The 13,094-nt window shown below is 43.8% G+C and overlaps 1 protein-coding gene across 1 annotated transcript in view; it reads right to left on the bottom strand.

Annotated features, from left to right (window-relative positions):
* The window catches only part of SEMA5B (semaphorin 5B), a 221,771-nt gene that overhangs the window by 143,221 nt on the left and 65,456 nt on the right, over positions 1–13,094 (bottom strand). Inside the window, exons 7-9 of the mRNA XM_073635242.1 lie at positions 9,612–9,747; positions 4,177–4,384; positions 1,590–1,797 (exon numbers count right to left, since the gene is read on the bottom strand). Coding sequence (XP_073491343.1) covers positions 1,590–1,797; positions 4,177–4,384; positions 9,612–9,747 — 552 coding nt within the window. The remainder of the gene's footprint in view (positions 1–1,589; positions 1,798–4,176; positions 4,385–9,611; positions 9,748–13,094) is intronic.

Consider the following 13,094-nt stretch of genomic DNA (forward strand, 5'->3'; position numbering starts at 1 on the left):
TTCATCAGCATCCCACCCCCTCTTTGTTTTCATCAGCATCCCGCCCCCTCTTTGTTTTCATCAGCATCCCGCCCCCTCTTTGTTTTCATCAGCATCCCGCCCCCTCTTTGTTTTCATCAGCATCCCGCCCCCTCTTTGTTTGCATCAACATCCCGCCCCCTCTTTGTTTTCATCAGCATCCCGCCCCCTCTTTGTTTCATCAGCATCCCGCCCCCTCTTTGTTTCATCAGCATCCCGCCCCCTCTTTGTTTCATCAGCATCCCGCCCCCTCTTTGTTTCATCAGCATCCCGCCCCCTCTTTGTTTCATCAGCATCCCGCCCCCTCTTTGTTTCATCAGCATCCCGCCCCCTCTTTGTTTCATCAGCATCCCGCCCCCTCTTTGTTTTCATCAGCATCCCGCCCCCTCTTTGTTTCATCAGCATCCCGCCCCCTCTTTGTTTCATCAGCATCCCGCCCCCTCTTTGTTTCATCAGCATCCCGCCCCCTCTTTGTTTCATCAGCATCCCGCCCCCTCTGTTTCATAAGCATCCCGCCCCCCCTTTGTTTGCATCAGCATCCCGCCCCCTCTTTGTTTCATCAGCATCCCACCCCCTCTCTTTGTTTTCATCAGCATCCCGCCCCCTTTGTTTTCATCAGCATCCCACCCCCTCTTTGTTTTCATCAGCATCCCACCCCCTCTTTGTTTTCATCAGCATCCCGCCCCCTCTTTGTTTTCATCAGCATCCCGCCCCCTCTTTGTTTTCATCAGCATCCCACCCCCTCTTTGTTTTCATCAGCATCCCGCCCCCTCTTTGTTTTCATCAGCATCCCGCCCCCTCTTTGTTTTCATCAGCATCCCGCCCCCTCTTTGTTTTCATCAGCATCCCGCCCCCTTTGTTTTCATCAGCATCCCGCCCCCTTTGTTACATAAGGCTGTGGGGTGACGAATTCCCCAGCCGCAGCTGATTGGCCAAGCAGCCTTCTATCATGTAACAGCTTAAAGTGGGTTCTGCCAGAACTCATCACTAATCATTATATTATTAAATATACTTTTTAAATGTGTAAGTGCCTGCATGTAAGGTTCAAAGCCGTGCTCATACCAGTTCTGGGTGGAGTGGACCTTTAAGATCATTCAAAAGAGACTCCGCAGAGAGGAGAGCCAATACCTCTACTTTAGTTTCAATCGGCTAAATACATTCCTGCTGCATCAATACAAAAGGTGTGCAAAGTCTTACAGTTTGTTTTCTGTAGAAAGTAGCCACAGAGTCCCCTGCCAGCCTACTGTAGAGAAGGATCCTTGCAGGTAAGCAGTGGTCTCTCTGCTGAGGACCGGTGTGCCCCCTGCTGACTGAGAGCTATAGGTCTGCAAAACTCAAGCTGATTAGAAAGCTCTAGCTCTGATTGAGCACAGTTTGTGCGGAACCTCTGCAGAGAGACCACTGCTTCCACACAGAGAGCAGAGGGACGTGCATGCTGGCAGGGGATGGGCTTTTTTACACCTTTTTTCTTCAGACTCTGTACACCTTTTCTTTGTGTTTATCGGATTACATCTAAAAGATCATTTGGGATTTACTACTCAATGAAGCAGTCCGCATAGCGGCGTACTCACCCCTCTGTGCGGTACATGCCGCACCTCTCCAGCGGTACTTTCAGAACACCGTGATTCAAGCCGACAAACAGGGAGCGGTTGCTGTGCAGGATCTGCAGGTTGAGGATCGGCTCCTGCTGCCCGCTGGGTAATATGTGCATCTCCTCCAGGTAGCAGCTGCGCAGGCTGCGGTTGGCGGTGGACAAGGCTTTCAGGATGGTGCCGTGCTCTGCGGGGGAGGGGCAAAATAAAGATGTTACAGCAGCAAGACTCCACCCACTGCTTAGGTTTACATCACAGTGATATTCCAACCTGTGCCTTCCAGATTTGGATTTATCCATTCAATGCTTGCTAATTAAAGCAGGCAAAAGTATAACAGGCAAAATATAACTTAAAATGAAGGGGGGGAAGGGTTGGCATCCCTGACAGTTTTTGTTGTTGCTGACTGAATCCCATTGGGGAGATTTCCTCTCACTTCCTGCAACCAGTGACAACAGGAAGTGAGGAAAAATCACCTCTTAAGACAGCTCCGGGACAAAGTCATCTTGAACTCAGGATAAACATGCCAAATTGCCCCCCCCCTATCCCCAAGATGTAGTATTGGGTGTCAGCAAAAATCCCCCCCCCCCCAAAAAAAATCTGCATGCTCCCCCTAAGCATAAATCCCCCGTTCCTCCCAGTACAAATTTACTCCCCTGCTGAAATCCCTCCTCCTGGCACACATCTTTGCCCCCTCCCTCCCAGTTAAAATCCTCCCCATATGTCCCCAGCACAAATCCCCCCCCCCAAAAAAAAACTTCCCCCTCCTAGCACAGATCCTCTACCCTTCAAATTTCCCCTCCGAGCACAAACCCCCCCCCCCCAACACTACAAATCCCTTCCTCCTAGCAGTCATCCCTACCTGCATCAATCACCCCCCTAAAAAAAATTCCACCCCCCATTACCTTTTCTAGCAAAAAACCCCAAATCTCCCCTAATAGCACAAATCCTCTTCACCCAACCCATCCCCCCTCCCAACACAAATTCCCCCACATCACTACTCCTAGGCAAACCTCCCCAAATGTACCCTCCTAGAACAATTCTTACCCCCTCACACCCCCCCCCAAATTTGCCCTCCCAACACAAATTCCCTTTCCCCAATTTCCTTGTGGTCTCCCACCTCACATGATACCACAGTGCCCAGGGCAGCAGCCCCTCCTGCCCACCCCTTGGCCCTGCTTAGATGGTTGTCATTAGACACGTGCACTGCCGAAAAATGTGTTCATTTTCGTTTCATTCGTTTTTTTTTCAATTTTTATTTAATTTTAATTATTTAATTTTTAATTCATTTTTCGGGTCATTCGTTATGATCGCAATTTGAAAATTCAAAAATCCGAAAATAAGGAAGAAAATCTGAAAATTCAAAAGAAATAAAATCAGAAAATTCTAAAGAATAACTAACCAATAATAACTATTAAATTATAGGTATTGGAATTTCCTTTCAAATTAGTGAACGTAACAAATACAAAATGTATCCGAAATTTCGAATTATCCGAAATAAGGAATGCCGTCTCCAAACAAATGGAACGGAACGAATTTTGCCGAAAAAAAATTTGTTTTCGTTTCATTCGGGTTTTTTTTTGTTTTTTTTTCCGGGTCATTCGTTATGATCGCCATTTGTAAATTCGAAAATCCGAAAATAAGGGAGAAAATCAAAAAAGTTGAAAGAACGAAAAATCTAAAGGATAACTAACAATAACTATTAAATTATAGGTATTTGAATTTCCTTTCAAATTTGGCTGTTAGTGAACGCAACAAATACAAAATGTATCCGAAGTTACGAATTATCCGAAATAACGAATGGCGCATCTAAACAAATGGAACGGAATGGAAAGGAAAATTTTTAAAATTATTATTAATTTGTTACATTCCATTCGTTGAGATGCGGCATTCGTTATTTCGGGTTAATTCGTAACTTCGGATAAATTCGTATTCGTTAAGCCAAGTTTGAAAGGAAATTCCAATACCTATAATTTAATAGTTATTATTTAAGATTTTCGTATTTTCGAATTTACGAATTTTCGAATATTTGGAAACATTTGTTAAACGAGTTTTCGTTAATTTGGATGTTTCCGAATGAACAAATTTGTTGAAATTGGTTAAAAAACGAATTTGAAATGAAACAAATCACACATGTCTAGCTGTCATTGGAAGGTTCCCCTCTAGTTCTGTCCTGGTGACAACTGAAATGATGGACGTCCTTCATCCAGGAAATGAGGTGGGGCTCTAAATGGGGCGGGGCTCTAAATGAGGCGGGGCTCTATCTGACTTGCTGCAGCTTCTAATGCACATTGTGAGAAGCTCACAGTGTGCAGTGAAATCAGAGGAAGCTGTTCCAGTCCAGGAGAGGAGCCGGTACACCTTTGTAAGACTGAAGGGGAGGCCAGAGGGAGGATTGGACACAACAATGTCATTTGATTCAGAATGGTAAATCGGGGTGTCACATTGGGGCTGATCTGATAAATGTGTGTAGAAGGGATCAGGGGTGCTGTACAGAGACAATTATCACAGATCAGCAGAAGATGGCAGGTTCGTTCGTTCGTTGGTTGGTTGGGTGGGTGAAGAGTACCTGTGCCGATGTACATGACGTGGTACAGCGTGTCTTTGCCTTGTACGATGTCCACCACCAGCTTGGAGAATCTCACGTTGTCCTGAGTCACCAAGGGGTCCACCGACACCGGCTGCACCACATCGTTCATGAGGAAAAGGCGCTGAGCGTCCTGCAGGCTGCGCTCCGTCAGGTTCTCGTTGGGGCTGTCATCGTTCAGGATTCCGCACTGCCAAATCAGAGAGGACATCATTTATGGGTGACAAAGGTGCGGCACAGTGGGTAAAGGTCTTGAAAAGCGTGGTGTGGAAAGGGGCTGCGTAGTCAATTAAAGTGATGGAATGATGGCAGGGTGAGTAAAAGGTTTATTGGGTGGTGTGACAAGTGGTGGCACAGTGGGCAAAAGTGATTGGGATGGTGTGGAAAAAAAAGGCGGCGTGGTGGGTAAAGGTGTTGGAACTGAGTGATGTGACAAAGGGTGGCACAGTGGGTAAAGGTCATGGAAAAGGGTGTTCTGGAAAGGGGCAGCACAGGGGGTTAAAGTGATGGAAGGTCAGCAGGGTAGGTATAAGTTATTGGGTGGTGTGACAAGTGGTGGCACAGTGGGCAAAAGTGAATGGGGTGGTGTGAAAAAAGGGGTGGTATGGTGGGTAAAGGCGTTGGAACTGAGTGATTTGACAAAGGGTGGCACAGTGGGTAAAGGTCACGGAAAAGGGTGGTGTGGAAAGGGGCAGCACAGGGGGTTAAAGTGATTGAAGGTCAGCAGGGTAGGTATAAGTTACTGAGTGGTGTGACAAGTGGTGGCACAGTGGGTACAAGCGAATGGGATGATGTGAAAAAGGGCAGCACAGTGGATAAAAGTCATGAAATAGGGTTTGTGGAAAGACGCGGCACAGGGGGCAGAAATGATGGAAGGCCTGTAAGGAAGGTATAAGTTAATGGGCGGTGTGACAAGTTGTGGCACAGTGGGTAAAAAGGAATAGAGCAATATGACAAAGGGAGGCAAGGTGGGCAAAGGTGAATAGGGTGGTATGACAAAGATGGACATGAAGGGCAAAGGTGATGGAACTGAGCGATGTGACAAAGGGTGGCACGGTGGGTAAAGGGCATAAAAGGGGTGTTGTGAAAAGGTGGGTTAAAGTGATGGTGTATCTGGTAACAGCTGATGTGTCCTCTTTATACACGGTTATCTAACACAATGACACCTTATAAGTCCTCAATTGGGCCTTAAGCAAAAGAGAAGATTTACCATATACTATAATAATATTTTTATGCAATGCACTGACTTTTGTCTTTCTTATAATTATTTTTGGTTTGATAGCCAGTTCTTCTCCCAAAAGAGCGGGGTCGCTATGGGCGCAAAAACTGCGCCCAGTATTGCAAACCTCTTTATGGGAGAATGGGAGGACAAATTTGTATTTGGAAATAAGAGGAAAGAACTGGTCTTTTACAGACGGTTCATAGATGCCCTATTCTTTATATGGGAAGCTTCGGAGGCATCATTAGGTGAGTTTATCGACTATCTAAACGCAAATAAAAATATAATAAAACAATCTAGTCAATGGAGTAAGGATGAGATCAATTTCCTGGATGTAAATGTAAACCAACACAATAACCGTTTGGAGACGAAGGTCTATTTTAAACCCACCGATCGGAACAGTTATCTTCCTTTGCAGAGTGGACACCATCCTCTCTGGCTGAGGAACATACTGAGGAACATACTGAGGAACATACTGAGGAACATACTGAGGAACATACTGAGGAACATACTGAAGAACATACTGAGGAACATACTGAGGAATATACTGAAGAACATACTGAGGAACATACTGAAGAACATACTGAAGAACATACTGAGGAGGTATGAAGAACATACTGAGGAACATACCGACAGGCCAAATTCTGAGGGTTAAAAGGAACTGTTCAACCGCAAGCGACTTTCTCATCCAGTCCCAGTTTATTAAAAGCAGGTTCGTAGAAAAGGGTTATAACCCCCAGCAGTTAGACTCTTTGGTGGGGGAAGCGTCTACGCTCCCCAGAGAAGTCGTTTTAAGAGATGGAATACCCTGAAATAATGACAATAGCCATGTATGGGGCTTTATATCAGGATTCCATCCACAGTATAAAGAGGTGGAAGCAGTTTTCAATCAACACTCGCATATATTGTGTCTGGACAAAAAACATTATTAAAACCAGTACTTCCAGCTGCCCCTAAATTTCTATATATATATAGGAAGGCCCCAAGTTTTGGTGATGGGGGGGGTGAAGAAAATTCTGAACCCACCCACCAGACCTCCACCCTTTTGGGACCGTGATGGCTTCTCTGCATGTAGGAAATGTAAAGCATGTAGAGAGGTCACCAGGCCAATGAGAGGACTGGAGAGTTTCACTTCACCTTCTAATGGTAGAAAATTGAAAATTTGTGAATTCATCAGATGTAATACTACCCATGTAGTTTACGCTTTAGAATGTCCATGTGGACTGATGTACATTGGGCGCACAAAGAGGTTACTAAGAATTAGGATTGCGGAGAATGTTCAAAATATAAAATTCGTTTTTAAGGATCATAGTGTTTCGTTACACTTTAAAGATGTTCCACAATCAGGATCCGTCCGGTGTGAAATTTTGGGGCGTAGACCGTATTAAACCAGCTTGGAGAGGTTCTTATATAGTAAGAGAATTATCAAAACATGAAATGGATCTCTCTCACTGATACCCTTGCGCCCAAAGGGATAAATGTGGAACTTGATATCAACTGCTATCAGTGATATATAGGTTTTATTTATGAATTAAAATTTTTTTTTAATGGTTGTTATAGTAAATTAATAATTTACCAATGCTGGAGTTAGTATAATCAACAACCCCTCGACCTTCTCTTTTCTTATATCTCTTATATACTGTATTTATTGGCGTATAACACGCACTTTTTCACTCTGAGAATCGGGTGTAAATAGCGTGTGCGTGTTATACGCCAATACTTCAATTTTAGCTGCCTCAGAGGGTACAGGGAGGGGGGCGGGACGAGCGCCATCAGATTACATACAGTGAGAATCTCCTGTTTACTTGGTGGCCTCTGTAATAGGAAGTTCTGTCTCCTGGGCTGCCATTGGACCACTGTTCTGTCTATCATAGGAGATTCTCACTGTATGTAATCTGTTGGCGCTCGCTCCGCCCTCCTCCCTGTCCCCTCTAGGCTGCAGATGGGCATCGATCAGACTGCACTGATGGCAATGGTGAGGCTGCTGCATTGATGGCAATGGTGAGGCTGCTGCATTGATGGCAATGGTGAGGCTGCTGCATTGATGGCAATGGTGAGGCTGCTGCATTGATGGCAATGGTGAGGCTGCTGCATTGATGGCAATGGTGAGGCTGCTGCATTGATGGCAATGGTGAGGCTGCTGCATTGATGGCAATGGTGAGGCTGCTGCATTGATGGCAATGGTGAGGCTGCTGCATTGATGGCAATGGTGAGGCTGCTGCATTGATGGCAATGGTGAGGCTGCTGCATTGATGGCAATGGTGAGGCTGCTGCATTGATGGCAATGGTGAGGCTGCTGCATTGATGGCAATGGTGAGGCTGCTGCAATGATGGCAATGGTGAGGCTGCTGCATTGATGGCAATAGTGAGGCTGCATTGATGTGGACTGATGAGGCTGCATTAATGGCACTTGTGAAGCTGCTGCAGATGGGCACCGATCCTTATTTTGCTTCAAAGTTCCTTATTTAAAATTTAAGTTTTTTTCCTGAAACTTCCCTCTTATGAATGTGCGCGTTATACGCCGATAAATACGGTATTTTTTTACATTTTAGACTTACTAGGTATTATCTGGGTTTGCTAGTATGTCAGTTTGCTAGAAATTTAGACTTGGATTGATTTATTCTAGGTTGTTATTGCATTTATATTACATATGTTTCACTTGCAGGTATATATTTGGTATTAGTTAAGCTATAATATTTCTCTTATTGGAGTTTACAATGTTATTTCATGTGAACAATTTTATCCATTCTATTCATTTTAATCAGGTGAAAATTGAAATGCATTATCTGTTCGGATTATACAACTATACAGGGCAAACTCTAGTATTGCCAGGAGATATCTATCACTGAAGCTTTACTAGGGTTTGCTAGTATGTCAGCTTGCTTTAAATGAAGTGTAGGAAGAACAGGACAGCTCTGTGTATCCAACGAGTCTCCCCTGTGATTGTAATTCCACTAATGAGCAGTGTTGCAAAGTACGGAGGAGATCACTGGGGAGGGTATAAAAATGCTGGGTTATCCTATAAATGACGGGACGCTGCGTCATTTGGTTATGCTCTCTGTTGAAGTCGTGATGACAAAACGCGTCAGAGCACGACCTTGCGGCGACCGGAAGTGACGTGTGCGTGTCATTACCAGGAAGGAACAGCCAGATGCTTTCAACTCGGTGGATGGCAGACGTCATTCCATACTGATTGGTTATAACATACAGCTTGATTATTCCACCAAATGCCCGTTACAATTGATGTTGTGTAAGTGTGATTTTAAGGGGGGTGGTCGTTTTGAATAAACGGTTAAAACGGCAATACGCTATGTGGAGCCTTTTTTTACATGACTAAACCATCCTGGGCAATGAGCTGCTGAGATAACCGGACCAAACGGGAGACACCTGGTGGGTTCAAGGCTTTTGAATGACATCTCTTCAGTGAGTGTGAACCCCCGGGGGGAGTGTGTTTCACGTGGTGTGGAGTCTGGACTCTGGTGGATATGCCTATCGATCATTAAGTAGAATCCTTCACCTATCAATTGAACTCGTCTCGCCACTTATCAACATACTACCGATTTCTCATACGTCTTTACATGCGAATGCTGGTCATACTTAATTTATTGGATTGGAGTGCTGCTTTGAGTATCTGAACTTTGTCTATATGGACTAAGGACTTTTTATTTACTTATGTGTATAAAAATGATGGACAGTCGACAAGGTGGTATGACAACAGTGGGTAAAGATAATAAAAAGAGTGGTGTGGAAAGGGGGAGCACAATTGGGTAAAAATGATGGAACGTCTGGCAGGGTGGGTAAAGGTTTATTGGGTGGTGTAAAAAGTGGTGGCACAGTGGGTAAAAGTGAATGGGGTGATGTGACAACGGGCAGCACAGTAGGTGAAAATAATGGAAGGTCGCCAGGATGGGTAAAAGTTTTTGGGTGGTGTGACAAGTGGTGGCAAAGTGAGTCAAGTTGAATGGGGTGGTAGGACAGGGACATGGTGGGTAAAGGCGATGGAGTGAAGTGACAAAAGGTGTCATGGTGGGTAAAGGAAGAGGTGGTGTGACAAATGGCAGCAAAGTGGGTAACGGTGAAGGACTGGTGAGGGTGACAGTCTATAAGAACCGCAAGATATTATGTTAAACAAGACAGGACACACGGCAGGTATTAATGGGGTAATCGGGAACCATGAAGTCCCTCTCTGCAACCTCACCTGAAAGTTGGGGATGGGGTTGAGTGTGGGCAGCCAGGTGGAGCGTGGGTTCTCCTGGAATCTGAAGGGACCGTTGAAGGCCTGTGTGATTGCGCTGAGGTTGAAGGCACAAACCGCTGAGGCAGCGATGCTATTTCTGGAAGTAGAGACAGTAAAATGGTCATTACACAGAAAATCCGACAACCGTTCTCATTAATTATGAGGCGATAATACAGGATGGGCAGCTGGGATGACAATGAAGAGTCCTCCTAGTCCAACGTGAGGACAATAGAAAGCAGAAAATGGAGATCAGCAGGACCACAATTATACAAAAGCCAGGTGTCATCTTCCAATACTACATAGTCAGCAATGATCATCACTTCAAAGGTTACATTTCTTTCCAAAAACCCTGTCCAGGCTACCTCTGTACTCACCTGGGTCTGACATTCAGGGCACTGGCTCCACGTCTCTTTACTAAGTGCCCCGGGTATTAGGGCTGCAACTACCAAGTGCAGTGGTCCTAAGGAACAGGCTTTGCTGATATTTAGCAGATGGCACTAATCATCTGTGTACTGGGGAGTGTGCTGATGAGGGCGCTCCTAATGTTGGGCATGAAGTCCGGGCATTATAGCACATGAGGAGACTATTGTGTACAAGAGGAAAAAGAAAAGAGAACAGAAATGAAAGAAAGAGTAGAGAAAATAGAAAAGAGTAGAGGAAATAGAAAAGAGAAGGAGAAAGAGAAGAAGGCGGCGAAAGAGAAGAAGGAGAAAGAGAAGATGAAGGGGAAGAAGTGAAGATGAAGGAGAAGAAGAGTAGTGAAGATGAAGGAGAAGAAGAGAAGTGAAGATGAAGGAGAAGTGAAGAGAAAAGAAAATTAAGGTGAAAAAGAGAAGAGAAGAAGATGTAGGAGAAGAAGAGAAGATGAAGGAGAAGAAAAGTGAAGTGAATATGAAGGAGAAGAGAAGTGAAGTGAATATGAGGAAGAGAAGAAGTGAAATGAATATGAAGGAGAAGAAGAGAAGAGAAAATGAAGGAGGTGTAAAGAAGATGAAGGAGAAGTAGAGAAGGAGAAGAAGAGAAGATGATGGAGAAGAAGAGAAGATGATGGAGAAGAAGAGAAGATGAAAGAGAAAAGAGTAATGAGAAAAGAAAAGAAAAGAAAAGAGGAGGAGAAAGAGAAGAAGAAGAAAGAGAAGATGAAGGAGAAGAAGAGAATAGAAGATGGAGAAGAAAAGAAGTGAAGATGAAGGAGAAGAAAAGAAGTGAAGATGAAGGAGAAGAAGAGAAGTGAAGATGAAGGAGAAGAAGAGAAGTGAAGATGAAGGAGAAGAAGAGAAGATGAAGGAGAAGAAGAGAAGTGAAGATGAAGGAGAAGAAGAGAAGTGAAGATGAAGGAGAAGAAGAGAAGTGAAGATGAAGGGTAAGAAGAGAAGAGAAGAAAAAAGAGAAGAGAAAAAAGAAAATGAAGGTAAAGAAGAAAAGAGGAGAAGATGTAGGAGAAGAAGAGAAGATGAAGGAGAAGAAGAGAAGATGAAGGAGAAGAAGAGAAGATGAAGGAGAAGAAGAGAAGTGAAGTGAAGATGAAGGAGAAGAAGAGAAGAGAAAATGAAGGAAAAGTAGAGAAGAGAAGATGAAGGAGAAGAGGAAGAGAAGATGAAGGAGAAGAGGAAGAGAAGATGAAGGAGAAGAGGAAGAGAAGATGAAGAGGAAGAGGAAGAGAAGATGAAGGAGAAGAGGAAGAGAAGATGAAGGAGAAGAGGAGGAGAAGATGAAGGAGAAGAGGAGGAGAAGATGAAGGAGAAGATGAAGGAGAAGAGGAGGAGAAGAGGAGGAGAAGAGGAAGGAGAAGAAGAGGAGGAGAAGAAGAAGGAGAAGAGGAGTAGAAGCGGAAGAGAAGAGGAGGAGAAGAGGAAGAGAAGATGAAGGAGAAGAGAAGTGAAGATGAAGGAGAAGAGAAGTGAAGATGAAGGAGAAGAAGTGAAGATGAAGGAGAAGGAGAGAAGAGAAAATGAAGGAAAAGTAGAGAATAGAATATGAAGGAGAAGTAGAGAAGAGAAGATGAAGGAGAAGAAGTGAAGATGAAGGAGAAGAGGAGAAGATGAAGGAGAAGAAGAGACGAGATGATGAAGGAGAAGAGAAGATGAAGGAGAAGAAGAGAAGAGACGATGAAGGAGAAGAGAAGATGTAGGAGAAGAAGAGAAGTGAAGATGAATGAGAAGAAAAGAGAAGAGAAAATGAAGGAGAAGAAAAGAGAAGAGAAAATGAAGGAGTAGAAGTAAACATGAAGGAGAAGAAGAAAAGTGAAGATGAAGGAAAAGAGGAGAAGAGAAGATGAAGGAGAAGAAGAAGGAGAAGAAGAAAAGTGAAGATGGAGGAGAAGAAGAGAAGATGAAGGAGAAGAAGAGAAGTGAAGATGAAGGAGAAGAAGTGAAGAGAAGATGAAGGAGAAGAAAATAAGATGAGGGAAAAGAAGAGAAGTGAAGATGAAGGAGAAAAAGAAGAGAAGTGAAAATGAATGCGAAGAAGAGAGAAAATGAAGGAGAAGAAAAGAAGAGAAAATTAAGGAGAAAAGGAGAAGATGAAGGAGAAGAAGAGAGAAAATGAAGGAGAAGAAAAGAAGAGAAAATTAAGGAGAAAAGGAGAAGATGAAGGAGAAGAAGAGAGAAAATGAAGGAGAAGAAAAGAGAAAATGAAGGAGAAGAAGAGAGAAAATGAAGGAGAAGAAGAGAGAAAATGAAGGAGAAGAAGAGAAGATGAAGGAGAAGAAGAGAAGATGAAGGAGAAGAAGAGAAGATGAAGGAGAAGAAGAGAGAAAATGAAGGAGAAGGAGAAGAAGAGAGAAAATGAAGGAGAAGAAAAGAAAATTAAGGAGAAGAAGAGAAGATGAAGGAGAAGAAGAGAAGAAGAAGGAGAAGAAGAGAAGATGAAGGAGAAGAAGAGAAGATGAAGGAGAAGAAAAGACGATGGAAGAGAAGATGAAGGAGAAGAAGAGAATATGAAGGAGAAGAAGAGAAGTGAAGATTAAGAGAGGAAGAAGAGAAGTGAAGATGAAGGAGAAGAAGGGACGTGAAGATGGAGGAAGAGAAGAGAGGAGAAGAGAGGAGAGGAGAGGGGAAGGGAAGAGAAGAGAGAAGAGATAAGGGGAGAGGAGAGAAGAAGAGGAGGAAGATGAAGGGAGAAAAAAGAAAAGGAAAAGAAAAGAAAAGCATGGGGTAAAAAGAGGATAGAGGAGAGCAGAGAGTACAAAAGAGAGAAGACCAATGGTAGAGAAGAGAGTAAAGAGGAGAGAGCAGGGTGAGCAGAGGGCTGTGGTAAAGAGAGGATAGCATTGGGAATGACAGAATATGGAGGGTAACGGAGAGAGGAGAGCAAAGGACAGAGGAGAGGGCAGAAGAAAGAAAAGCGCTGGAAACTGATAACACGTCTTATTACACACTCTCGTCATCATGATGTATTATTTTTGTTGTAATATTTGTTACATTAAAAAAATAAACACAAAAA

Source organism: Aquarana catesbeiana, linkage group LG06, assembly GCF_042186555.1.
Source record: "Aquarana catesbeiana isolate 2022-GZ linkage group LG06, ASM4218655v1, whole genome shotgun sequence".
In the NCBI taxonomy this organism is placed as follows: domain Eukaryota; kingdom Metazoa; phylum Chordata; class Amphibia; order Anura; family Ranidae; genus Aquarana; species Aquarana catesbeiana.